Here is a 25,874-nt window from a genome sequence, read left to right on the forward strand (position 1 = left end):
CTTCTGAGGAATGAACTACGAAGCTTACTGTCCCACGAGAGCCAAGGGCTCTGTCAGCTGGCAGAGCCCAAGAATGAGCAGAGAGAAAAGTGATGATGAACAAAATTAAAACTTCCAAGAGGAGATTTGCCCACCAGGCCCAGGGCCCAGAGTTCTTCTTTTTCTCAAACATGGGCTGGGATTCCAGGACAGGAACAAAAGGCACTGAGTAACCAATGGTTCTCTCCCTAACTGGCTCTTCCTGGACACTTCCAGGAACATTCCACGTGGCCTCCTATATAACCCAGCCCTAACCACCGGGGCCAGGAAGGTGGCAGAGCCCCCTAGACACAGTAGAAGGGCCAACAGAAACATTCTTGAAAACCACCCAGACTGCTGCTTGCCCTGAGGGTCAGTGGACCCCGCGGGTTCTAGAAGTGCACGGGGCTCCGTGTGATGACCCACCCTCCCGCCCTGCTCCGCTCCCTCCACTCCCAGCCCTACTCCCTGGAAGAGCAAGACAGAAAAGTGTGAGTGCAAAGTCCTCACTCGACAGCCCCTCAGGAAGCACTGTAACCCCCACCGGCCCCAGACACTCAGCACTCGGCACAGGGGCCTTCTCTGGAGGTCAGTACCGGGACCCACCTAAGAAACAGACGACTTCCCAGATGAAAACTGCCACATTCTGAGGTGAATTCTGTTTCTTCCTCAAAGTACTGTTAGGCATTCCAGAGAAAGGCAGACACCCCCCACCCCGACTTGTAACAAGGGGGAGGGGACATTCCACAGAGACTCAGGCACATGGGCTTGCTGTCCCAGAGAGCCAGGCCTAGCACACCTGTGTGGGTCTCAGCCGTCTGGCGTAAACACAGACGCCCTCACTTGCAGAGAAATAATCCCTTAACGAACAGTTCTGAGACAACTAGCCCCCCACCCCATCCTGTAGAAGCAAGTGCCCCAAGTTACATTTTGTTTTTTCTTCTCATGATCTGTTTTGCTCAGTGAGGACGGGGCGGGTGAGGAAGGCAATGGGAGCACTGCAGGCCTGCTGCTTCTAGAGACCCAAGTCCCATAATCCTGCTCTCACAGGCACATGCTGCCAGCCCAGACCACGAGCCCCCAGACACACTCACAAAAAGCACAACTCAACCTCCTGAGATTTTTAAAAGTAAAGTTAAATGGGATGCTAAAGTCTACTAAATCGTTGAGGGGATTTTCCTTCCCTTTGTACTTCTAGGAAAAGGAATCCTTCATAGACCTGGGGGAAAAAAAAGATTTCAAAAAACAAAACTTGGGGTATTTTTTGTTTTTCAAAGGAGAACCCATCATAAGCTTTAGAGATGTTAAGTAAATTAAGAAGAGGCCTCTGGCAAGAAGCCTTTCTGAGACAGGGCAAGAGTGAGGGCTGCCAGCAGGAGAGCCACCCCCCCAGAGGCTCTGTCCCGAAGCCAGCTGCGTTCTGCCCCTGGGGACTCCACACACAAGGCCTGAACCCCGGCGGAGGATGGGACCAATTTAAAGCCCCACGCCACCTTTCCACACGTATTCTGGGGAGCTGAGCAACAGATGGAAAGACATGGTATCCACCTGGCGCTGGCAGTCCACGCGATTAAATGCTGGTGGGGCAGCCTGGCCTGGGTGAGCAGGAGGCAGCGGCCCGACACCCCCTTGCAGTCTGGCAGGGGCGGCGGCCCCGACTCACCTGTGCTTGCTGTACTTTCCATTCCCACGAGCACACTGCCCCCCTCACCCCCGCTCCGACTGCTCTGTGCTGAGGCTGCCTTTCGCTGTCTTGTTCTGCAAGGCGGGGAGAGGGCACGGGAGGGGAGGCTGACGCCGGCAAAGCCAAGGAGACAGGACAGGAGGGACAGAGAACGAGCGTGGGGGTCAGGGCAGGCGGAGGTGAGGAGAGGAACGCACATGGAAAAGGAAAGAAAAAGCAGAGTCAGTGCTGAGTGACAAACAGGAGATACTCAGACAGGGTCTTCTGAGGTAAACTGTGACCATTAGAAAAGAGAAGTTTTTAAAAATAAAAACATGTAAATTAAGTAAAAAGTGGGAGAGAAAATTGTAAGATCCTATGATCCATATTGGAAAATAATTGTTAAAGAAAAGCATAAGTAAGCATCTTTCAGAAGCACTTTGAGGGCAGACCTGTCAGGGCGACCTCTTTCTAGTACTTTCTGGCCCCACTTAGAGACTGAAGACCGTGAGCACCAGTGGCCACCAGGGGTCAGTGTGACCTCAGCCGGAGGAGAGCCGCCGCTGCAGGGACTGCCAGGTGGCGGGTCTCCACCATCCCAGTCCTTCCCTGGGGTCCCTTTCTCCACGCCCTCCCGTCTCCACACACGCATGTGGTGTCTTGGAAACAGGCCATTCACACACACCCCCGCCCCCATCTTCGTTCCTTTCCTAAATTTAAGAGGTGACCAAGAGACCACCTCCTCAATCAGCTGCAGGCACCACTGGCTGCTTCAGCTGAAGTAAAACCTGGAGGAGACTGTGAGTTTCCCCAAAAGCCTGGAGTCAACTCTCTTTAGTCTGGGAAGACACCTCTGCTTTTATGTACCTAGACCTACAACCAATCTCACCTCACGCCAATCTGTGATCTGGGGTTCCACTCAACTGCGGGGGAAACCAGGAGTTTTGTGTGTTTCTCTTCCAATTTCTCTTAACAAACACCTTTCTCCCCAGCTGCGCCACCCCATGGGTGCTGACCCCACGCCACAGGGCTCCCTCCCATTTGCATCTCGGCCCTCCCGGGGCCAGGAGTGCTCGGCAGCCCGGGCCCTGGTGGTGTGGCCGTGACCCTGCAATGTCTGGTCTCCAGGTCTTTCAGGAGGAGCCCCGCCGCCACCCCCAAGTCCTGCGGGGAGGGGAGCACAGGCTCTGCAGGCTCTGACTCACCTTGTGCTTGGGGCACCTCACCGAGAAGTTCTCCTCATGGAGCAAACAATCTGCAAGAGAGAAGGGGACAGTCAGGACGAGCCTGGCGTGCGGCACAGCCTGCGGGGCGTGGGGCCACGCTGGCCAGGGCAGACAGGGTCACACATGGCGATAAGAGGTCTCCACACTATGATTTCTAATAGGAAACCACGCAAGACACCCCCAAATAAGCTATGGCACCTCAACATGGTGGAATGTCAGTCCAACATGAAACGTTTCAGAATAGTGAACACGATGCAAATTGCTCAAAAAACCAGGATACATAAATGTACAAGTACAATCCCAATTTTACCAAAATATTTTATATGCATAAAAAAGGACAAAGGAAATCTACCAAAATATGACAGTGATTCTCTTTGGATAGTAGTATTATAGGTGATTTTAATTTTCTTTATTTTTTCTGTATTTCCATGATCATATCCTATTATTCTAATCATCAGAAACAATCTCTAATAAGTGTTATTGTTAAAATTCCTTATCTTAGGCTAAGGCCATTCCACAGGCCCACGCCAAAGCTTCCTTGTGAAAACACTTTGAATCTGGAGGCATCTTTTCTCCTCTGTGGAGAGTCACAGGTCAGAGACAGCAAGGAGGCCAGGCCCGTGAGCCCCGCTGCCACCCTTGCCCCACACACAACCCACGGACACACTGCAGAAGGTCCATAATCCCTGCTAAATGCTTCAGAGAAATGTGAAATCCCACGAGGGGGCGATTAATCCTTGGAGGAAAATCACTCATTCCAACTGTTAATACGGTGGTGACACATCCTCCATGATGGCAAGGACGCGCACCTGCCTCCAGGGGCGTTGTGCTCTGCGGCACAAGCGTCGTGCGCGGAGCAGGGCGAGGAAAGCGACTTAACGAGCTCACTCTGCACACCACAGCTCCTGAAAACCGACAGCCAGGTCACTGGTGCGAGACGCAGTGGCCGAATGTTAATAAATATTGATCACACATTCTCAGAGAGCGCCCAGGCACCAAGGCGGGAGGCGGCCGTGGTACTTAGCCTTGTTAAATTTACAATTTAATTCAGGTTTAAAGTGAGGTCCAGATTAGCGGCCTGTGTACCCACAGATTTCAAGTGAAACAGTAGTAAGCAACGGAGCACACAAATGGAAACTTTTGAGGTTCTCTATAATCTTAAATAAATAAAGACCCTTTCATAATTCGGCTAAGCCACCTCCCCTTCTGGAGTCCTAGAATCTCTAGGGTCAGACGGGTTTGGTCTTCACAGTTCCTGGGGCAAGCCTCGGGGCATGAGAAACAGCAAGTCCTGCTAACCTTTGCATCCCTATCCCCTCCCCCCTCCAAGCAAAGAGCGCAGCAGTAAATGAAATGTGTTAATTTAAAACCCACAAGTACATGGTGTGACCGAGGCTCCTGCTGCTCCAATCTGCCAGAGAGCTCACGAACAGCGGGAGACGGACAGCTGGAGCTCCAGGGAAGCACCTTCTCCTTACCTGGGCTGTGGCAGCAGCGCATGCTGGCAGAGTCTATAGTTTGGGCCAAAGAGAAACAGCACAGGCCACGCGGTGGGGAAAGACCACGCTTACACCACAGGGGTTTACAGAAATAAGGAGGGGGGCCGTGTTAGCTGGAAAAGATGCCATCAGAAAGGTAGAGGTGGCTCGGGTCCCCTCACTGCCACGAAACAGTGACCAGCTGTGATGGACCATTAGTAAAACATGCTTAAAGTTAGGAAACATGTTCCCTCAAAGTTAAAAAGAAGAAATAAAACAATGTAAGTAAACACTAAAGGCAACTCGGAACTAATGCCAGGTACTTCTGGGAATGGAAGTCTCCGAAACGAATCTACGAGACGGGGTGCACCTTTTGGCTAGGCCTCCCGAACAGGCAGCGGCTGTCCCCATTCTCGTCATGTCCACCGGCCATCAGGAACTGCACTTCCTGTTCCTGGCAGGGTGAGAACCACAGCTGGAGGGCTTAGACACCTGCAAGGGGCCAGCGAGCCTCTCCTGGGCTGCCTCCAGCCAGGCTCTGCTGGGGAAGAGCCAAGAGTGGCAGGAAGTGCAGTAAAAGCTCTCCTGAGGGCTCTGGACAGGCGCCTGGCCCCACACTGCCGGCCCGCCAGCCTCTCGTTTGATTCCTTTAAGCCCCTGGCAACACCCCGCACTGTGCAGAGGGCCTGGTCAGCACTTCCCCACAGTGAGGTCAGAGTCAATGGCTGGATCATCACGCAGGCTGGAAGAGACTCACCAGGTTGTCTAGTCGGCAGGGTGGCTTCCAGACACAAACAGCAGCACCCCAGAACAGTGTTCCACTTTGAGTCCTCTCTTTGGGCTTAAAGGCAGAGGACTCTGCTGAGCTCCTCATAACAAGCTATGTGGAGCTTCAGATACCCACATGCACCCGTATATACCCCATGCTGAGGATGGTGAGCCCGGGAAGGGAGAAGACGAAAGGATGTCTAGCGTCCTTTGGATCTGCCAGGCCCCGACAGTCTCCAACTCAGCTACAATCTCCTCAGAGCTATGCTTAGTACTCATAATGGCAAAATCCAGGCTGGGACTCAGGGACCCACCAGCCTCACCCCACCTCGCTGAGAGGCAGCCTCAGCTCCTGGGGCCGAAGGAGGGGAATAAGAAGGCGGGAGCAAGGCCCTGGGATGCAGAGAGCTCCTCTCCAGGGAGAGGCCAGACCACCAGTTCTTTCGTAGGACCCATCTGGGGCTCTGAACCCACTGCTGCAAGATCAAAGTCAGCAGCGGAGAGAGCAGCTTTAAAATGCTGCTGGAAGGGTGGCTACAGAAGTGAAATTCCCAGCTGTGCTTCCTCATGAGGGTAAAAGAAAAAGCCCCTCTAGGCAAGATTCTGTATGCACAGTGGGATTATAAATGAGCTACCACAGCTCTTTTTTCCTTTGGTATTAATTGTTGTGGCTTATTGCATTAAATACATTAAATCTTTTTTTTTTTTTAAACAGCACTCATGTTCTTATTACTGCACTCTCCCACCTGGAGACAAATCCTATGCCTGTGACATAACAAGCAGCACAACAGAGCAAACTGTGATGTCACAAATGTGCAATCACTATTAGGAAGGGGAAACGCTGCAGGAGCCACAGATCCTCATGTTTCCATGGAGATGTCCCTGGTGATAAAAGTTTTCCCTTCGTTATGAACAGCTCTTTAAGGTTTGGGCAGCTGACAGTAAGGCAGAGATGAAAATGCCAAACTGTTCCTTACTCCATACAGAGATGGGGGACTCAAACTCAGGGACTTACTTTTATTGTAACTAGAAAGAAAGTCAATCAATGAATGCCTTTCCTGGATACAAAGATCCATTACATATAGAACAGAATTCCTGAGAAGACTGTGTGGGATAAATACAAGCATCAAGCTACACAGAGCAGTGCAGGCTTTGGGTCACTGTGACTCAGGTCATCCAAGAGACCAACAAAGACACGGTCACCTTGTTAAGCTGCTTCTTTGGTCCCAGCTCCGCATGGAGGAGCAGTTTGCAGCAGCTGGGACAGCAAAGCCAGAGGGCCAAGGCCCCGACCCAGACAGCCTTCCTCTCCCTGGATACTCGGCCACCAACTTCTGCCAAACAGAGACGTTACCAACTTATCTGGGCAGGCCATGCAAGGCAGGTTCAAACAGAGTGACAAGAAAGTCCTTTGCTTCCTAACACTCAGCTGGTAGAGCAGGCCCTGCTTCCCTGCTGGCGGTGCGTGCTAGAGGGCCTCCACTTGAGGGAGGAGAGCCCAGTACCTGTCCCGAAGAACCCCCAGAGCCTGGGCTAGAGCAGGGCGTTCCAGCCGCCAGCTGCACACGGCCATGGGAGTCTAAACGAAAGAAAAAGCTCAGTCCCTCATTCCCACTAGCCACCTTCCAAGCGCTCAATGGTCACACATGGCTTGTGGCTACTGTATTGGAGAGTACAGATCTAGAACATTCCCTCACTGCAGCAAGTTCTACCGAGCGACTCCACTCAACCCCTGGAGAAACTGTACCTGGAGGCAGGTGCCCCGTGTGCACACAGGGAGCACGCTCGCAGGGGGGACGAGGCACCTGCCTGCTGCTCACCTCAGGCTGCTGGGCAGAGCCTCCATGCAGGAGACCACCTCTCACCGCCCACCGACGGGGAAAGCCAATGCTTGCAGCATTCCCCACAAAAGACTTACACACAACTGCCGAAAACCCAGAACCTGACCATCTTCATTAAAAATCACGAAGCTTAACTAGAAAAAGAAACAAAACGTTCTGAGGTAACCCTGGGCGGTATCATGAAAATGAGAAAAGGCAGTGGTTGGGCTTCTGAGAGAGAAGGATTTAATGGCTGTTCTATAGAACATGCCAGACCACGACCCAGGGTGAATTACTGCTCAGACTCAACAAGTAAACATGTAGAGGAGGACAGAGGATGGAAGGGACAGACTGAAACCCAAACTCCCTGAACTGACATTTCAAGGCTCTCTTCTTTTTTTATGTAATAAATTTATTTATTTATTTATTTATGGCTGTGTTGGGTCTTCGTTGTTGCATGCGGGCTTTCTCTAGTTGCGGTGAGCGGAGGCTACTCTTCGTTGGGGTGCGCGGGCTTCTCATTGTGGTGGTTTCTCTTGTTGCGGAGCACGGGCTCTAGGCACTCGGGCTTCAGTAGTTGTGCTTCAGTAGTTGTATCACGCGGACTCAGTAATTGTGGCTCACGGGCTCTAGAGCACAGGCTCAGTAGTTGTGGCGCACAGGCTTAGTTGCTCCATGGCATGTGGGTTCTTCCCGGACCATGGCTCGAACCCGTGTCCCCTGCACTGGCAGGCGGATTCTTAACCACTGCACCACCAGGGAAGCCCTCAAGGCTCTCTTCTTACTGCCCACTTATCCCTCTGGTCACACGGCACCCTGGCCACCAGCTGCCCTTCAGCACATGCAAACAAACTTTCATGAGAATCTAACTTTGGCATAAGCGTTATCTTTCTGTACCTTTCTTTTTTTTCGTCACACTGTGTCGCTTGGCAGGATCTTAGTTCCTGACCAGGGATCAAATCCAGGCCCCCAGCAGTGAAAGCCCGGAATCCTAACCACTGGACCACCAGGGAATTCCCTTTCTTGTTCTTTTTAGCTGCACCCCCTACAGAAACCTGGAAAGAAAAGAGGGAAGAGGAAAGGAGGGGCAACGAGAAGGATGTGAAAGGCAGGGGGACACACTTAAGCAAACGTCAGGAGCGCTGGGAGGAAGGGTGGTCGAGAGGAACTCAGATTCCTCCCACGCCTGTCGGATCCGACTCCATGTGCTTTATGCCTCTGTACCTGCTCCCATCACCTGGTCAGCCACCAGGCCATTTGAGCACTCTTGTTTGTCTTCCCATTTTCTCTTCCTCCATCCTGACTGAAAGCATGAGAACCTGCTAGGTGAAGGTCTCAGACCCATCTGATGCTCAAAAAGTAACTGGTGAAAACAGTCAACAAAAAGCCAAAAGTCAGGAGGAAGAAAGAGGATTTCCCAGGCTGCTTGAAGCTCTGAGTCAGAACTCCAGTCTTCTGCATTGCTCATTGGATGGCACTTCTCAGACAAAAGGTGTCCTTCTTTCAACAGTTATTACACTGCAAAACACTGCTCTGATCATCTCCAGAGACCTGGAAAAAAGGTTTGACAAAACCCCACACCAGTTCACGATAAAAACACACAACAAACTAGGAATAGAAAGGAACCTCTTCAGTTGCGTCAAGAACATCTATGAAAAGCCCACAGCTATCATCATGATAGATCAGAAACAAGACAAGGATGTCAGCTCTTGCCACTTCTTTTTTTTTTTGGCTGTGGACCATTTTTAAAGTCTTTATTGAATTTGTTACAATATTGCTTCTGTTTTATGTTTTGTTTTTCTGGCCTCGAGGTATGTGGGATCCTAGTTCCCCAATCAGGGATTGAACCGCACCCCCTGCACTGGAAGGCGAAGTCTTAACCACTGGACTGCCAGGGAAGTCCCAGCTCTTGCCACTTCTATCCAGCATTATCTAGAAGGTCTAGCCAGGCAACTAGGCAAAGAAAAGAAAAGGCATCTGATTGGAAAGGAAGAAGTAAAACAATCTACTCACAGATGACACATCTTGTATATAGAAATCCACTAAAAAACAGAACTAATCAGTGAGTGGAGCAAAGTTCCAGGATACAAGATCAATACACCAAAATCAATTATATTTCTATACAGTCACAGTGAACAATCTGAAAATGGAATTAAGAAAACAATTCCATTTATAACCACACCAAAAGTAATAAAATACTTAGGAATAAATTTAACAAAAAAGATGCAAAATGTGTACTCTGAAAATTACAAAACACCGTTGAAAGAAATTAAAAACTGAAGTAAATGGCAAGACAGACACCCCATGATCATGGGTTGGAGGACACACTATTTTTTTTTTATAAGATGGTGACAACCCCTAACCTGATCTGCAGATTCAATGCAATCCCGCCCCCCCCTCAGAAATGGATAAGCTGATCCTAAAATTCATATAGAACAGCAAAGGACCCAGAATACCCAAAACAATCTTGAAAAAAAGGAACGAAGTCGGAGGATTCACACTTTCCAATTTCAAAATCTACCACAAAGCTACAGTAAACAAGACGGTGTGGTACTGGAGAGAGTCCAGAAATAGGTCCATACACCTATGGTCAACTGGTTTTCGACAAAGGTCATCGAATGAGAAAAGAGTAGTCTTTTCTACAAATGGTGCTGGGACAACTGGAATCCACATGGAAAGAAATGAACTGGACCCTTACTTCACACCACATACAAAAATTAACTCAAAACGGATCAAAGACCTGTGTAAGGGCTAAAACTATAAAACTCTTAGGAGAAAGCATAGGCATAAATCTTTGTGATTTTGGATTATGCAATGGCTTCTTAAATATAAGAAAAGCAACAAGCAACAAAGAGCATAAGTGGCAAAAGAAAAACAGATAAACTGAACTTCACCAAAGATGCTCAATATCATTAGCTGTCAGGGAAGTGCAAACCCAAATCACAATGAGATACCACTTCTTGCCCACTGGGATGGCCATAATAAAAAAGACATAAAAACAAGTGTTGGTGATGATGTGGAGAAACTGGAACCCTCACACACTGCTGGAGGGATGTAAAATGGTGCAGCCACTTTGGAAGACAGTGTGACAGTTCCTCAAACAGTTAAACACAGAGTTACCATATGACCCAGTAATTCCACTCCTAGGTTTATACCCAAGAGAAATGAAAACATTTAGTCCACACAAGGACTTGTCTGTGAATGTTCACAGCAGCATTATTTTGTATTATTATTGTATAATAATACAAAAGTGGAAAACCTAAACGTGCATCAACTGAAGAATGATAAAATGTGGTATATCCTTACAATAAAATATTGTTAGAAAATAAAACCAATGAAGTACTGACACATGCTGCGATGTGGATAAACCAGAGAAACAGGAAGCTAAGTCACACGAAACGCATCACAAAGACCACATATTGTGTGATTCCATTTACATGAAATGGCCAGAAAAGGCAAATCCACAGAGATAGAAAGTAGATTAGTAGTTGCCAGGGGCTGGGGGTGAGGGAGAGAGACCACCAAAAGGTAGTAGTTTAAGACGTGATGAAAATGCTCTAAAATTAATTGTGATTGTGCTTGCACAACTCTGTGAATATAATGGTAAAAATCATTTAATTGTGCACTTAAATAGGTAAATCTTTTGTGAATTATAAAATTTATAAAAAATATCACCCCATTTAATTCCTTTTTATTATCTTCTCTGCATTCCTTCAGAATTTACAAACAGAACAAGGTCAGAAGAGACAAAAAGAACTATGAAGGAGAGAGAATCAAAATGTTATTTCCTACCCTTCGGATGCTCTGAACAAGGGTCTGTGGTCCCATCTTACCTGCGTCAATGGCACACGGGTAATGGTAACGGAAGGAGCAGCCTTTGTTGTAGCAGCCCAAGGTGGCGCCTGCCTCCTGGCAGTGGGAACATTTCTGGAAAGGAAGGAAGAAGTCAGGCGTGTCACCATCCCAACCTCACTCCTCTCCCCCAGGCCTTCCCCAGACCCCGTGGGTCAGACCTCAGCGCATGTCTCTGCGGTTACAGAAGTCTGGCAGCAGGACAGGCTGTCAATTTCTAACCACCACTCACTGACCACACCATGCAAGGGATCCAGCAGTAATGTTTTAGGCCAGGCCTTACAAATGTTCACAAATAAATCAAACAGCACAACACAGGCACCCAGCCCTGCCCTTGGTGTGCCCACTGTCCACCCGCCTGTGAGTCTGCCTGTCCTTTCCTCAGTCCTCACCACTATGGTGAACTGCCTACAGATCTTGCCCATCTATTTCTGTTGTGGAAGTCTGGGGTAGGAGAAGAGGGTACGATAGTAGAGTTATATATAAACCTTTTAGAATTAAAAGTGGAATTTGGTTTCTAGTTTTTATTTTCGTAAGAAGATTTTATTTTTATTCTGCTTATCCCAAATGCCCAATACAAGTATATTTCTCTTTTCAGAAAATATGGGCTCCTGTGTGCAAACAGTATTTTTACACACAAATCCTATTTTAAAGGCACTAGGAAACCTGCCATGAATTTCTGGCTGAGACATTATTCTGTAATTGAGATGCTCCTCCTTCTTTGGTCAGGTTTTCGTAAAGTGGGGCACATCTCTATCATGTGATGTGGCTGCCATGATCGCTCAGTCCTGTGTCCTGTCAACAATAATCATACTTGGAAAAACCACATTGGCCCTACTGAGGAAAGATGCAGACCCTTCTGGTGGCCGAGGACACACAGCTAAGGCTACCTGAATGATACAGATTCTGATTCTAGGGAATCAGATTCCTGATTCTAGGGAAAATAAAAGTGCTCCATAAGCCGTTACACTTGTGGAAAATGGCTCCCCAACACATACTACATACCCTTCCTGGGGCAAAGTGACCAAAGGGCACCCTTCCCTCTTTTCTCTTTTGCCTGGGATGTCAGCCTATCAGGGTCTGTGTGGCTTGCAGGCCTGCAGCAGTCACGAATGCCTCACCTAGTGAAGTGAGGCCCACCTGGACGGTGCCATGGAATGAACACCTCCAACTCACAGCAGCAGGAGCAGGATGACAGGGAGCTGGATCAAGCTTCCCTAATGCTGATGCTGATGGAAAACCACACAGATGCCAGCAACAGCACAGCCCAATGCGCACCCTGAATCATGCGTCAGGCATCACCCAAATGATGCGGCTCATTTGGTCCTCATAACTACCCTGTGACATCCCCGCTCTACAGATGAGGTTCCTAAAGCACCATAAGGGGAAGTAACCTGCTCCAGGTCAGAGCTGATCCCAGCTGACCACGCCTGGCATCCTCCAGAGGCAAATGCAGCAGGAACGGGGCTGTAAGACAGCCCTAGAAGACCAACATTCTTCTGGGTGCCGACAACCAGTAAATGTTTATAATGTGCCCTCATACCCTTGCCAAGAAACAAAAGACTACTTGGCCCAGAGTAAACCAAGGACAGTTGGCAGCTTCTCGGGCAGCCCTAGACTTTACCTGCTTTTATCAGTGCCACAGGGCACCTTCAGTACAAAGGTCTCACCATCAACCAGAGGGAATGAACATGGCTAATTTCTCAGTGGTCACCCACAGCCATTCCCATTACACCCCTTCTTCCTAAAGGAGCCCCGAACGGTCAGCCATCCGGAGGACTCATGCTCCAGGCCCTCCCCACGCCCCTGGGGGGTGAATCTCAGTGGTGGCCATTTAGGAATGGGTGTGTCAAGCATTTCTGGTAGTGAAGTCTGCAGGGAAAGGGACTTCTGGGAAAGTTTTGCTCTCTTAACAAGGACACAAGACAGAAAGGCAGGAACAGGTCATCTTCTCGCTCGACCTCTGTGAGAAGGGGATGGTGAGATCTGTAGCAACCATCTCGTCACCACAAGGGGACAGCTCTGAAGACAGAGCCCAACCTGCTGAGGGCTGCAGAGTGACAGGATGGAGAGAACCTGGATTTCTGTGACATGATTAAGCACTAAAGTAACCAACCCCAGGACCATCCCATCTCCAGACTTGTTAAGGGGGAGGACACTTTTCTTAAAAAAAAAAAAAAAAATTACTTTTTAGTTTAATTTTGTAACTTGCAGTCAAAATATCCTGACTGATACAGAAAGGGACCTAGTACTTGAGGCCCTGCTGTATAAGGTTAAGGATGTGGGCTCTGGAACCTAAATAACTCCCTGGTAAGTGATTCCACCACTGACCATCTTTGTGTTGTTCTTGGCCAAAGTCCTAAACTTTGTTTCTTCAAGCTGCAAACGTGGACCTGGTAATACGATCTACCTCACAGAGATATTGTGAGGGTTAAATGTGTTAATCCAGGCTTACAACAGTGGCTGGATCAAAAGCGCTCCGTAAATGTGACCCAAGATGACCATGTGCCAGACACACGACACAGACTGACGAACAGCCACCTGTGGAGCAGGCCTGTCATCACCCTCGGATCCGAACACTGTCCATTTCCTTCCTACCTCGACACACACCCCTCTGCCCCCGGGAGGGCTTCTTGCCCTGAACCAGCCCACAGGCCCCATTTTTCTCATCAAGAAAGCAAACCCATCCCTCCCCAGGAAATCACATCACTAAAATGATGCATGCTTCTTTCAATTAAAAAAGCACAACTAACTTACTATATTACTTCCAGAGGAGAAAGACCCTGTATGACCTATTAGGTAGGGCCTTAGAGAAAGGACCTTAAAGAGTTTAGGTCAGTGGTTCTCAAAGTGTGGTCCCTGGACCAGCAGCATCAGCTGGGAACTTGTTCGAAATGCAAATTTTGGGATTCTGGGAAGACTGTAGAGTAGTAGCACTGGGAATCTGTCCCCACACCTGGAAAATAACTGCACTGGCAGAATCTGTCTGATGTAACTGCTCTGGAGCTCTGGAGTCTGTTGAAGACCTGCAACTTCCAGGGGAGATGTGGGTGGTAAACAGCAGTTAATTCTGCCCATCTCCCACTCCCAGCCAAGTGGCAGGCAACCTAACTATACAAGTTAAGGAACTACGAAAAGAAGAACAAACTAAACCCAAAGCTAGCAGAAGGAAGGAAATAATAAGGATTAGAACAAAAATAAATGAAACAGAGAACAGACAGAGAATAGTAGAGAAAAACCCAAGTGGGGACATTACTATTGATTCTACAGAAATAAAAAGGATTATAAGAGAGTACTATGAGCAACTGTACACTAGCAAATTGGATAATCTAGATGAAATGTACAAATTTCCAGCAACACAAAACCTACCAAGATTAAATCACAAAGAAATAAAGATTTGAATAGATCTATAATTAGTAAGGAGATTGAATCAGTAGTCAAAAAGCTCCCGAAAAAGAAAAGCCTTGGACCTGATGATGGCTTCACTGGTAAATTCTACTAAACATTTAAGAATGAACTAATACTAATACCAGCATGAGGGAAATAACTACATGCATGATCACCTCATTATATGCAGAAAAAACACTTGACAAAATTTAACACCTTTTATGATAAAAACACTCAACAAACTAGGAAACAAAAGACGTATATGAAAAACCGACAAGGATTATCATACTCAACGGTGAAAGACCAGTGGTGTTTCTTTTAAGATGAGGAACAAACAAGGACACTTGCTTTCACCACTTCTATTCACCATAGTACTGGAAATTCTAGCCATAACAATTAAGAAAACAAAAGAAATAAAAGGGGTCCAAACTGGAAAGAAAAAGGTAAAATTATCTCTGTTTGAAGATATGATCTTATATGTAGAAAACTCTAGAGATCACAAAAAAAACAAAAAACAAATACCTTGCTAGAACTAATAAATGAATTCAGCAAAGTAGCAGGATACAAAGTCAACACAGAAAAATCAGTTGCATTTCTGATTCTCAGTAGCATCAAAAAGAATAAAATACTTACGAATTAACTAAGGAAGTGAAAGACTTGTACAATGAAAACTACAAAACACTGCTGAAAGAAATTAAAGAAGACATGAATAAATGGCAACACATCCCATGCTCATGGATTAGAAAATTTACTGTTATTAAAATGTTTACAAAGTGATCTACAGGGTGACCTTACAGAGTCAATGCAATCTATCAAATCCCAATGACGTTTTTTGCAAAAATAGAAAAACCTATCCTAAAATTTATATGGAATCTTTTTTTTTTTTTTGGTTGTGCCGCACAGCTTGCAGGATCTTAGTTCCCCAACTAGGGATCGAACCCAGGCCCTTGGCAGTAAAAGCACAGAGTCCTAACCTTTAGACCGGCAGGTAATTCCCATGTGGAATATTAAGGGAACATGAATAGCCAAAACAATCTTGATAAAGAACAATGCCGGAGGACCCATACTTCTGATTTCAAAGCTTACTACAAAGCTACAGTAGTCAACAGTGTAGCACTGACATAAATACAGAGATATAGACCAATGGAATAGAATAGAGAGCCCAGAAATAAACCCTTCCGTATATGGTTAAATGATTTTTGAAAAGGGTGCCAAGATCATCCAATGGGGAAAGGACAGTCTTTTCAACAAATGGTGCCGGGAAAACTGGATATCCACACGCAAAAGAATGAAGTTGGACCCTTACCTAACAGCATATATAAAAATCAACTAACAAAGGACCAACGACCTAAATGTAAGACCTAAAACAATAAAACTCTTAGAAGAAAACATGAAACAAAAGTTTCATGACATTGGATTTGGCAATGATTTTTTGGTTATGACACCAAAAGGCCCACATAACAAAAAGTAGACAAATTGGACTTCATGAAAATTTTAAAATGTTGCGCATCAAAATACACTAGCAACAGAGTAAAAAGATAACATACAGGATGGGAGAAACTACTTGAAAATCATATATCTGATAAGGGATTAATATCCAGAATATACAGAGAACTCCTAAGACTCCACCAAATAACAACAACAACAACAAAAACCCCAACCAAAACAAAAAACCCAACCCATTTCAACAATGGGCAAAGGACTTGAATAGACACTTCTCCAAAGGAGATATACAAATGGCCAATAAACAAAGGAAAAAATGTTCAACATCACTCATCATTAGGGAAATGCAAATCAAAACGAAAATGAGATACCACTTCACACCCATTAAAATAACTACTATCAAACAGAAAAGAACAGTGTTGGTGAGGATGAGGAGAAACTGGAACACTTGGGCACTACTGGTGGGAATGTAAAATGGTACAAACACTATGGAAAACAGTATGGCAGTTCTTCAAAAAATTAAAAATAGAATTATCATATAATACAGCAAGTCCACTTTTGCACATATATCCCACCAACATGAAAGAAGAGTATGAAAAATATTTGTACACCCATGTTCACAGCAGCATTATTCACAATAGCTAATATGTGGAAGCAACTCAAGTGTCCATCGACGGATGAACGGCTAAGCGAAATACGGTATATGCATACAATGGAATATTTTTCACTCTTAAAAAGGAAGGAAATTCTGACACATGCTACAACCTTGAGGACACTGTGCTAAGTTAAATAAGCTAGTCAGCAAAAAACAAATACTATATGACTCAACTTATATGAGGTATCTAGAATAATTTAATCATAGTATAATGGTGGCTGCCATGGTATGGAGGGAGGAGAAAGTGTGGAGTCTTATTTAATGGGTATAGAGTTTCGGTTTTTTTTTTAAACCTGCACACAGATTTTTTTTTATATTAACTTATTTATTTATTTTTGGCTGCGTTGGGTCTTCATTGCTGTGCGTGGGCTTTCTCTAGTTGCGGCGAGTGGGGGCTACTTTTTGTTGCGGTGTGAGGGCTTCTCATTGTGGTGGCTTCTCTTGTTGCAGAGCACAGGCTCTAGGCGTGCGGGCTTCAGTAGTTGAAGCACACGGACTTAGTATTTGTGGCTCCCGGGCTCTAGAGTGCAGGCTCAGTAGTTGTGGCCCACGGGCTTAGTTGCTCCGCGGCGTGTGGGATCTTCCCAGACCAGGGCTGGAACCCGTGTCCCCTGCATTGGCAGGCGGATTCTTAACCACTGTGCCACTACGGAAGCCCTAGAGTTTCAGTTTTACAAGATGAAAACAGTTATAGGGACATATGGTGGTGATGGTTACACAACAATGTGAAGGTATTTAATACCACTATGTAATTAAAACTATGTATTGGGTTGGCAAAAAAGTGCCTTCGGTTTTTAAGTAAAAATAAAAGACACATTTTTCATTTTCAACAAGAACTTTATCGAACAACAAATGCACCCTTTTGTTCCACTATCTTCTGCCATTATTCAGGCAACTTTGTAATTCCATCTTCCCAAAACTTTTTATCTTTTTGAGCAAAGAACTGTTCCAGGTGCCTTTTACAGTCTTCCAGGAAACTGAAATTTTTTCCATTAAGAGAATTTTGTAAAGACGGAAATAAATGGAAATCCGAAGGTGCAATGTCTGGTGAATACAGTGGATGAATCAGAACTTCCCAGCCAAGCTGTAACAGTTTTTGCCTGGTCAGCAAAGAAACATGCGGTCTTGCGCTATCCTGATGGAAGATTATGCATTTTCTGTTGACTAATTCCGGATGCTTTTCGTCGAGTGCTGCTTTCAGTTGGTCTAATTAGGAGCAGTACTTGTTGGAATTAATTGTTTGGTTTTCCGGCAGGAGCTCATAATAGAGGACTCCCTTCCAATCCCACCATATACAACTTCTTTGGTGTGGTTGGTGGTGGTTCATTTCGCTTGCCCCACGATCTCTTCCATTCCACATTATTGTACAGTATCTACTTTTCATCGCCTGTCACAATTTGTTTTAAAAATAGAATGTTTTCATTACATTTAAATAGAAAATCGCATGTGGAAATATGGTCAAGAAGGTTTTTTTCGCTTAACTTATGTGGAACCCAAACATCAAAGCAATTAACATAATCAAGCTGGTGCAAATGATTTTCAATGCTTGATTTGGATATTTTGAGTATGTTGGCTATCTCCCGCGTGGTATAACGTTGATTGTTCAAAATTAAAGTCTCAATTTGATTCCTATCAACTTCAACTGGTCTACCTGACCCTGGAGCATCGTCTTGTGAGAAATCTCCAGCACGGAACTTTGCAGACCACTTTTGACACGTTCGATCAGTCACAGCACCCTCTCCATACACTGCACAGATCTTTTTTTGCGTTTCAGTTGGGTTTTTACCTTTCTTGAAATAACAAAGCATAATATGCCCAAAATGTTGTTTTCTTCCATCTTCAATATTAAAATGGCTACACAAAAATTCACCAATTTTGATGTCATTTTTTAAATCCATTCTGATGCAATAGCTGTCATGATACAATCTAACAAAACTGTTTCGAAGGAAGTTAAAGACAACCAAGCGCTACTAGAGCCATCTTACGGAAACAAACAAACCTTTTGGCCAACTCAATACTTAAAAACGGTTAAACCTACAGCTACTAACATCATACTCAATGGTGAAAAGCTGAAAGCATTTCCTCTAAGATCAGGAACAAGACAAGGATGCCCACTCTTGCCACTTTTATTCAACATAGTTTTGGAAGTCCTAGCCACAGCAATCAAAGAAGAAAAAGAAACAGAAGGAATCCAAACTGGAAAAGTAAAACTGTCACTGTTTGCAGATGATATACTATACATAGAAAATCTAAAGATGCTAACAGAAAACTACGAGAGCTCATCAATGAATTCAGTAAAGCTGCAGGATACAAAATTAATACACGGAAATCTACTGCATTTCTATACACTGATAACAAAAGATCAGAAAGAGAAATTAAGGAAACAACCTCATTTATCATCTCATCAAAAAGAATAAAATAGGGAATTCCCTGGCGGTCCAGTGGTTAGGATGCCACGCTTCCACCTCAGGGACACGGGTTTGATCCCTGGTCAAGGAACTACAAAATCTCACATGCTTCATGGCACAGCCAAAAAAAAAAAGAAAAAGAACAAAATACCTAGGAAAAAGCCTACCTAAGGAGGCAAAAGACCTGTACTCTGAAAACTGTAAGATGCTTATGAAAGATATTGAAGACGACACAAAGAGATGGTAAGATATACTGCTTTCTCGGATTGGAATAATCAATATTGCTAAAATGACTATACTATCCAAGTCAGCCTACGGAGTCAATGCAATCCCTATCCAATTACCAATGGCATTTTACCAAAAACTAGAACAAAAAAATTTTAAATTTGTATGGAAATACAAATAGCCTGAACAGCCAAAGCAATCTTGAGAAAGAAAAATGGAGCTGGAGGAATCAGGCTCCCTGACTTCAGACTATACTACAAAGCTACAGTAATCAAAACAGTACTGTACTGGACCAAAAACAGACATATAGATCAATGGAACAGGATAGAAAGCCCAGAAATAAACCCATGTACCTATGGTCAATTAATCTACGACAAAGGAGGCAAGAATATAGAATGGAAAAAAGACAGTCTCTTCACTAAGTGGTGCTGGGAAAACTGGACAGCTACCATGTAGAAGAATGAAATTAGAACATTCTCTAACACCATATACAAGAATAAACTCAAACTGGATTAAAGACCTAAATGTAAGACTGGATACTATAAAACTACACTAGAGGAAAACATAGGCAGAACACTCTTTGACATAAATCACAGCACTATCTTTTTGGATCTGCCTCCTAGAGTAATGGAAATAAAAACAAAAATAAACAAATGGGACCAAATTAAACTTAAAAGCTTTTACACAGCAAAGGAGACCATAAACAAAATGAAAAGACAACCTACAGAATGGGAGAAAATATTTGCGAACAATGTGACTGACAAGGGATTTCCAAAATATACAAACAGCTCATACAGCTCAATATCAAAAAACCAAACAACCCAATCAAAAAATGGGCAGAAGATCTAAATAGACATTTCTCCAAAGAAGACGTATAGATGGTCAACAGGTACATGAAAAGATGCTCAACATCATTATTAGAGAAATGCAAATCAAAACTACACTGAGGTACCACCTCACTCTGGCCAGAATGGCCATCATAAAAAAGTCTATAAATAATAAATGCTGGAGAGGGTGTGGAGAAAAAAGAACCCTCTTGTACTGCTGGTGGGAATATATATTGATACAGTCACTATGGAGAACGGTATGGAGGTTCCTTAAAAAGCTAAAAACAGAGTTACCATATGATCCTGCAATCCCACTCCTGGGCATATATCTGGAGAAAACTATAATTCAAAAAGATACATGCACCCCAATGTTCACTGCAGCACTATTTACAATAGCCAAGACATGGAAGCAACCTAAATGCTCATCAACAGATGACTTGATAAAGATGTGGTATGTATACAAAATGGAATATTCTCAGGCATAGAAAATAATGAAATAATGCCATTTGCAGTAACATGGACGGACCTAGAGATTACCATACTAAGTGAAGTGAACCAGACAGAGACAGACAAATATCGTATGATATCGCTTATATGTAGAATCTTCAAAGAAAAAAAAAAAAGAAGATAAAAGTGAACTTATTTCCAAAACTCACAGTTACCAAAGGGGAAAGGGGGGGTGGGGAGGGATAAAAAAGGACGTTGGGATTAACATATACACATACTATATACAAAATAGATAAACAACGAGGATCTACTGTATAGCACAGGGAACTATATTCAATATTTTGTAATAATCTATAAGGAAAAAAAATCTGGAAAAGAATATATATATATATATATATATATATGTATAACTGAATCACTGTGCTGTACACCTGAAACTAACATGATATTGTAAATCAACTATACTTCAATAAAAAAACAAACAACAAAAAAACAGTTAAGGGGCTTCCCTGGTGGCACAGTGGTTGAGAGACTGCCTGCTGATGCAGGGGACGCAGGTTCGTGCCCTGGTCTGGGAAGATCCCACATGCCGCGGAGCGGCTGGGCCCATGAGCCATGGCTGTTGAGCCTGCGCGTCCGGAGCCTGTGCTCTGCAACAGGAGAGGCCACAACAGTGACAGGCCCGTGTACCACAAAAAAAAAAAAAAAAAAAAAAAACAGTTAAGATGGTAAATTTTATGTTAAGTGTATTTCAGCACAATAAAAGAATTTAAAAGATAAAGAAATCCAAATTCTCAAGCCCCATGTCAATGTGCAACAAATCTCCAGGCAATTCTGATGCTCCAATACAGTTTGAGAACCACTGGTCCAATTTCAACCCCCCAACTTTTAAAAATTAATTAATTTTATTTTGGCTGCACTGGTTCTTCATCGTGGCATGCGGGCTTCTCTAGTGCAGTGTGCGGGCTTAGTTGCGGTATGTGGGATCTTAGTTCCCGAACCAGTCATCGAACCCTGGCCCCCTGCATTGGGAGCGCGGAGACTTAACCACTGGACCACCAGGGAAGTCCCGTCAACTCCCCAACTTTTTAGATGAGGAAAAACAAAGACCCAGAGAGATGCTATGACTGGCTGAGGTAGGATTTCAGAATTCCTGGGAGCCATTTAGTGCTTTCGCCATTATACTTCTGTCCCCGGCAGACTAATGTAGACAGTGGGGCATGATAGGCAGAACTGACTCCCAAAGATGTCAAAGATGTCCAACTTCATCCTCAGAATCTTTGCCTCACAGCAATGGGACTGTGCAGATGGGGAGGGTAAGCTGGATTATCAGGTGGCCCCAATCTAATCACATGGTTCCATAAAGTAAAAAACCTCTCCCAGAAGTATCAGAGCTGCAGGCTTTAGGGAGATGTAATGATGAAAGCAGGGTCAGAGAGATGCAACACTGCTGGATATGAAGATGGAGGACGAGGCCATGAGCCAAGAATGTAGAAGTTGGAAAAGACAAGAAAAATTCTTCCCTAGAGCCTCCAGAAAGGAACACAGCCCTGCTGATGCCTTAATCTGAACTGTAAGATAACAAGTGTGTGTTTTCAGCCACTGAGTTTGTGGTAATATGTTACAGCAGTGATAGAAATCTAGTAAGTGGGGATTTCCTGAGAATCTCACAGTAAGAGAAGGGACCGTTCATTTTCCTGTTACATCCCTCAGTGTAACAAGCTTCTCCCTCATGGAAACCCCCACAATTTCACTCACTCTTTATTAGGCATCAGGCTTGTCTGGCATCAGATTAGTGACACTGCAACTGGAAGGGACACTGGGTCTGTCTTCAACACATTTTTTTTTTCTGGTTCAAAAAGAGGCTAGAAGCAAGGTGACCTGCTGAAGATCCCATAACTAGAAGTACCAGAACTTAGAACTAAAGCCTCTTTTCTTCTGAACCCCAAGGTTCAACCATTCTTTATACCACACTGTGCTGCCTTCTAGTCCCCTTCATTTACTCAACTATCCAACATTTGAAAAGTACTTCCTACATGCCAGGTGCCAAAGACAATATAAAAACTTACCTGTATAATAGCTTCTGTTTCTATTCACCCCTTCTATCCTAAAATCAATACCCAGGCCAGTACCATTTCCAACTGGATTTTTTGTTCTTTAGTTTTTACCTGAAGAAACTATGTATACTACCACTCTCCCATAGTGCAAATAATTTAATGAAGTCACTGTACAGCTAAATGTCCTTTGTTTTTGACGCCACTGTGTTACAAGTTTAATGATATTTATCTCCAGGAGAGAGAAGTCCACACAATACTGTTCCCCACACAAGTGAGACACACAGTGGGACTTTTCAATCATGGTTTCTAAATCAAAGTACTTTTTACAACAAGCAACGGTCCAATCATCTCAACAGTGAATCTTTCGTTTATTTAGGGGGGAATAAAGGTTATTTTTAAGCCACTGTGCATTTCTTGATACTGTAAATCTTGGGAAATACTGGAGGTGGCAAATTGCTGGAGCCGAATCACCTAAAAGCAGTTTAGTTCATATCCAAAGGAAGCTCTGAGGGAGAATTTTGCATGCCTCTTCATTTACAGGAATGTCTTTCCTATGAGATGTAACGGCGACCTGAATAGTCGCTCTGCTTAACGAGCATCTCTGAGCAGCCTCAGTGCACTGAAGCATTTGGGTCAGGGTATTGTTAGTGTTGATGATGATCAGTTCCGTTAGAGCTTTAAAGATCACAGACGTTGCCACTACTGTGCCCAAGATGGCTTTTAGCCAGCACTGCACACACTTTTGCTCGTGCTTACAGTATTAACTTTTTCATGACTGTCCACCCTCCACACCCCCCAAACTGCAAGACTCATTTTTGTATCCTCAGGGCCCGGCACACTGTAGGAACTGTAAATGTGGGCTGATGGAATGAACGCGATGCCTGACACACTTGAGAACGTGGAGATAACTAACGAGAATACTCTTCAACATGAGTTTAAAAGCTGGTGCTAGTAGAGCATGGAACATGTGGAACAAGGTATGTGTTAATTTTTGGCCACCAGCAAGATCTTCCTTTTCCTTTTAATTATGCCTTCCATATCTAGGACAGAAGCCTCTGCCGCCCGAGCGGTCTACTCCAGCCACGTGGCAGCGACACAGTCTACCTGTAAAGAGCTGCCCCCTTTACAGGTAGAGCTGCCCTGGGAGCAGCTTTCTTTGAGGCAACTCCGCACCCTGTCGATTTTCTTTCAAGAGCACTTCAAGGTGTTGGCCAAAGCAATACATATAAAACCCTCTATGTTTTGGGTTCTTGCTTCCTTAGAGTTAATCTCTTTATGTCCCCTGAAAGCTCACGAGACCAGCTGGAAAGTTCTGCTGCTGTTTGCCATTCTCAAGACCTGGAAGAAGGGATTGGCACCAGCCTCTGGAGCCCACACCACAGCCCAGAGCACCACTAAGGCTTCAGAGACCCCCTCAGCGGGGAGAGACACCCAGTCAGTCCTTCCACAACCATTTACTCAGTGCTACGAGAAGTATATATTTTAAAGTAGCATCTATGTCCCATAGCTGTTCCAGAAAAACCATTAAATCTTAAAAAATTATGATGATACTAGTTTAAATGCCATCAGTCGTGTCAGCAGCATTCACTGGCTAACGGCTAACTGTGCCTCAAGACAAAAGCTCCCGGTCTGACTGGCTTTTCAGAATAAACATGGATGGTCTAATGTAAATACTACGCTCGTGTGAAGCAGCACAGGGGCCAATGGAAAGAGAACCTGAGGGTGTCAGCTCTTGCATGAAAGCCAAAAAAGTCACATCAATTTTATCATCTGCAAAATGGGGCTAACAATACAGCTGACCCTTGAACAACTCAGGTTTGAACTGCTGGGTCTTATACGTGGATGCTTTTCAATAGTAAACACTACAGTAGTACACAGTCCGTGGTTGGTCGAATCTGCAAAAGTGGAGGAACCGAGGGTATGGAGAGCTGACCTATCAGTTATACTCGGATTAATCCCCGTGCTGTTCAAGGGTCAACTTTGTTTTCCTTCCTCATAAAGTTGTTCGAAATAACTGTGAGAGTGTTTCATAAACTAGAAAGAGTTATATAATTGTTAGGGCTTACATGCCTTTTTTTTTGGCCACACCATGCGGGAAGCAGAATCTTAGGTCCATGACCAGGGATCAAACCCGTGCCCCCCTGCAGTGTAAGCACAGAGTCTTAACCACTGGACTGCCAGGGAAGTCCCTATAATGTGTCATATTTTTGGCAGTTACTGATGTCAAAATTAGAAAACACATACCAAGTAGATTCTATTAAATTAAGACAAACTAAGTTTAAAAATTGTTTTTTGGAACTAATTTTTTTCCTTTAGAATACTGGCTGAAACAAGCAGACCCTGGGTGGTCCTGAGCATCTGCTGTCAGTCTTTTTGTAATTCGAGTTGCTGTGTGTGTTTCAACAGTATTTCACCTCTGAGGGAGTTGTATGGACAGCTCTTGGCCAAATCTCTGAACACTGCATCTCTTAGCTACTACTCACTATTACTTTCATTTTATTTCCCCTCCTAATTCTATCCTTGAACAATACAGATTAATGGGAAGTATTTTTAATGTTTTGTGAAGCACTTTTGCATTGGAAGGAAAGGTTTTAAATAAACAAGGAGAGGCTTCCCTGGAGGCACAGTGGTTAAGAATCCACCTGCCAATGCAGGGGACACGGGGTTCAAGCCCAGGTCTGGGAAGATCCCACATGCCGCAGAGCAACTAAGCCCGTGCGCCACAACTACTGAGCCTGCGCTCCAGAGCCCGTGAACCACAACTACTGAAGCCCACAGGCCTAGAGCCCGTGCTCCGCAACAAGAGAAGCCACCGCAATGAGAAGCCCGCGCACTGCAGTGAAGAGTAACCCCCGCTCTCTGCAACTAGAGAAAGCCTGCGCACAGCAAGAAAGACCCAACACAGCCAAAAATAAATAATAATAAAATTTAACAAACAAACAAGGAATAAAAACAATCGAGTACAAATTAAACACTAGCAGGGGGTCAAAAGCGTCCAAAGCTGAGCAAAACCAGAGTGAGGAAAAGGGCCCTGCGGGCTGGCCTGCTGTGCCCTGTAGGTACTGCCCCTGCCTGTTTGATGACGCTGACTCAGGTTGTCTGCACCAGTGTCACCTGCCACGTGCTCCTAGCCACAGTTCTCCCAGCCTGTCCCCACCCTTGTTATGCAACCCCTCACTCACGTTAGGATAATCTACAATAATTTCCACCTCTGCTTCTGGACCCCTCACGATGAGGGGCCGAGACCCAGCCGGTGGCACGGTTCCTCACAACACACCCAGAGCCTAGCGGCTCATCTTCTCTGCCTCCAGGATAGAGTCATCTGCTTCCCCTCAAAACCAGGAGAGGAAACACACATGCACAACTTTCTTTAATCCAACTGTCATCTTTTAGATATAAAAATCTGGGATAAAATTACTCATTTAGATTCCCATTTTCCTCCCATAAAAACCCCAGTCAAAAAGTGGTTCTGCTGCTGACCCTGAAAAATATTAGCTTCTTTGGGAAAGCTTTTCAAACCACATTATAAACATATAAAAAATGTCTTTGTGGCTCAGTGGGAGTTGAGGGGTGACTGGCCCTGGAAGTGGAACAAAACGC

The 25,874-nt window shown here is 44.9% G+C and overlaps 1 protein-coding gene across 5 annotated transcripts in view; it reads right to left on the bottom strand.

Moving 5' to 3' along the window:
- The window catches only part of TCF20 (transcription factor 20), a 189,043-nt gene that overhangs the window by 4,201 nt on the left and 158,968 nt on the right, over nucleotides 1-25,874 (bottom strand). For 4 of the 5 annotated variants that reach the window (XM_067698289.1, XM_067698294.1, XM_067698291.1 and 1 more), the window contains 3 exons: nucleotides 10,807-10,900; nucleotides 2,887-2,936; nucleotides 1,682-1,809 (listed from right to left, as the gene is read on the bottom strand). In XM_067698289.1, coding sequence (XP_067554390.1) covers nucleotides 1,726-1,809; nucleotides 2,887-2,936; nucleotides 10,807-10,900 — 228 coding nt within the window. In that variant the 3' untranslated portion in view covers nucleotides 1,682-1,725. The remainder of the gene's footprint in view (nucleotides 1-1,681; nucleotides 1,810-2,886; nucleotides 2,937-10,806; nucleotides 10,901-25,874) is intronic. The other variant, XM_067698290.1, reaches the window with a different exon arrangement.

The sequence above is a fragment of the Pseudorca crassidens genome, chromosome 11 (assembly GCF_039906515.1).
Source record: "Pseudorca crassidens isolate mPseCra1 chromosome 11, mPseCra1.hap1, whole genome shotgun sequence".
Classification (NCBI taxonomy): Eukaryota; Metazoa; Chordata; class Mammalia; order Artiodactyla; family Delphinidae; genus Pseudorca; species Pseudorca crassidens.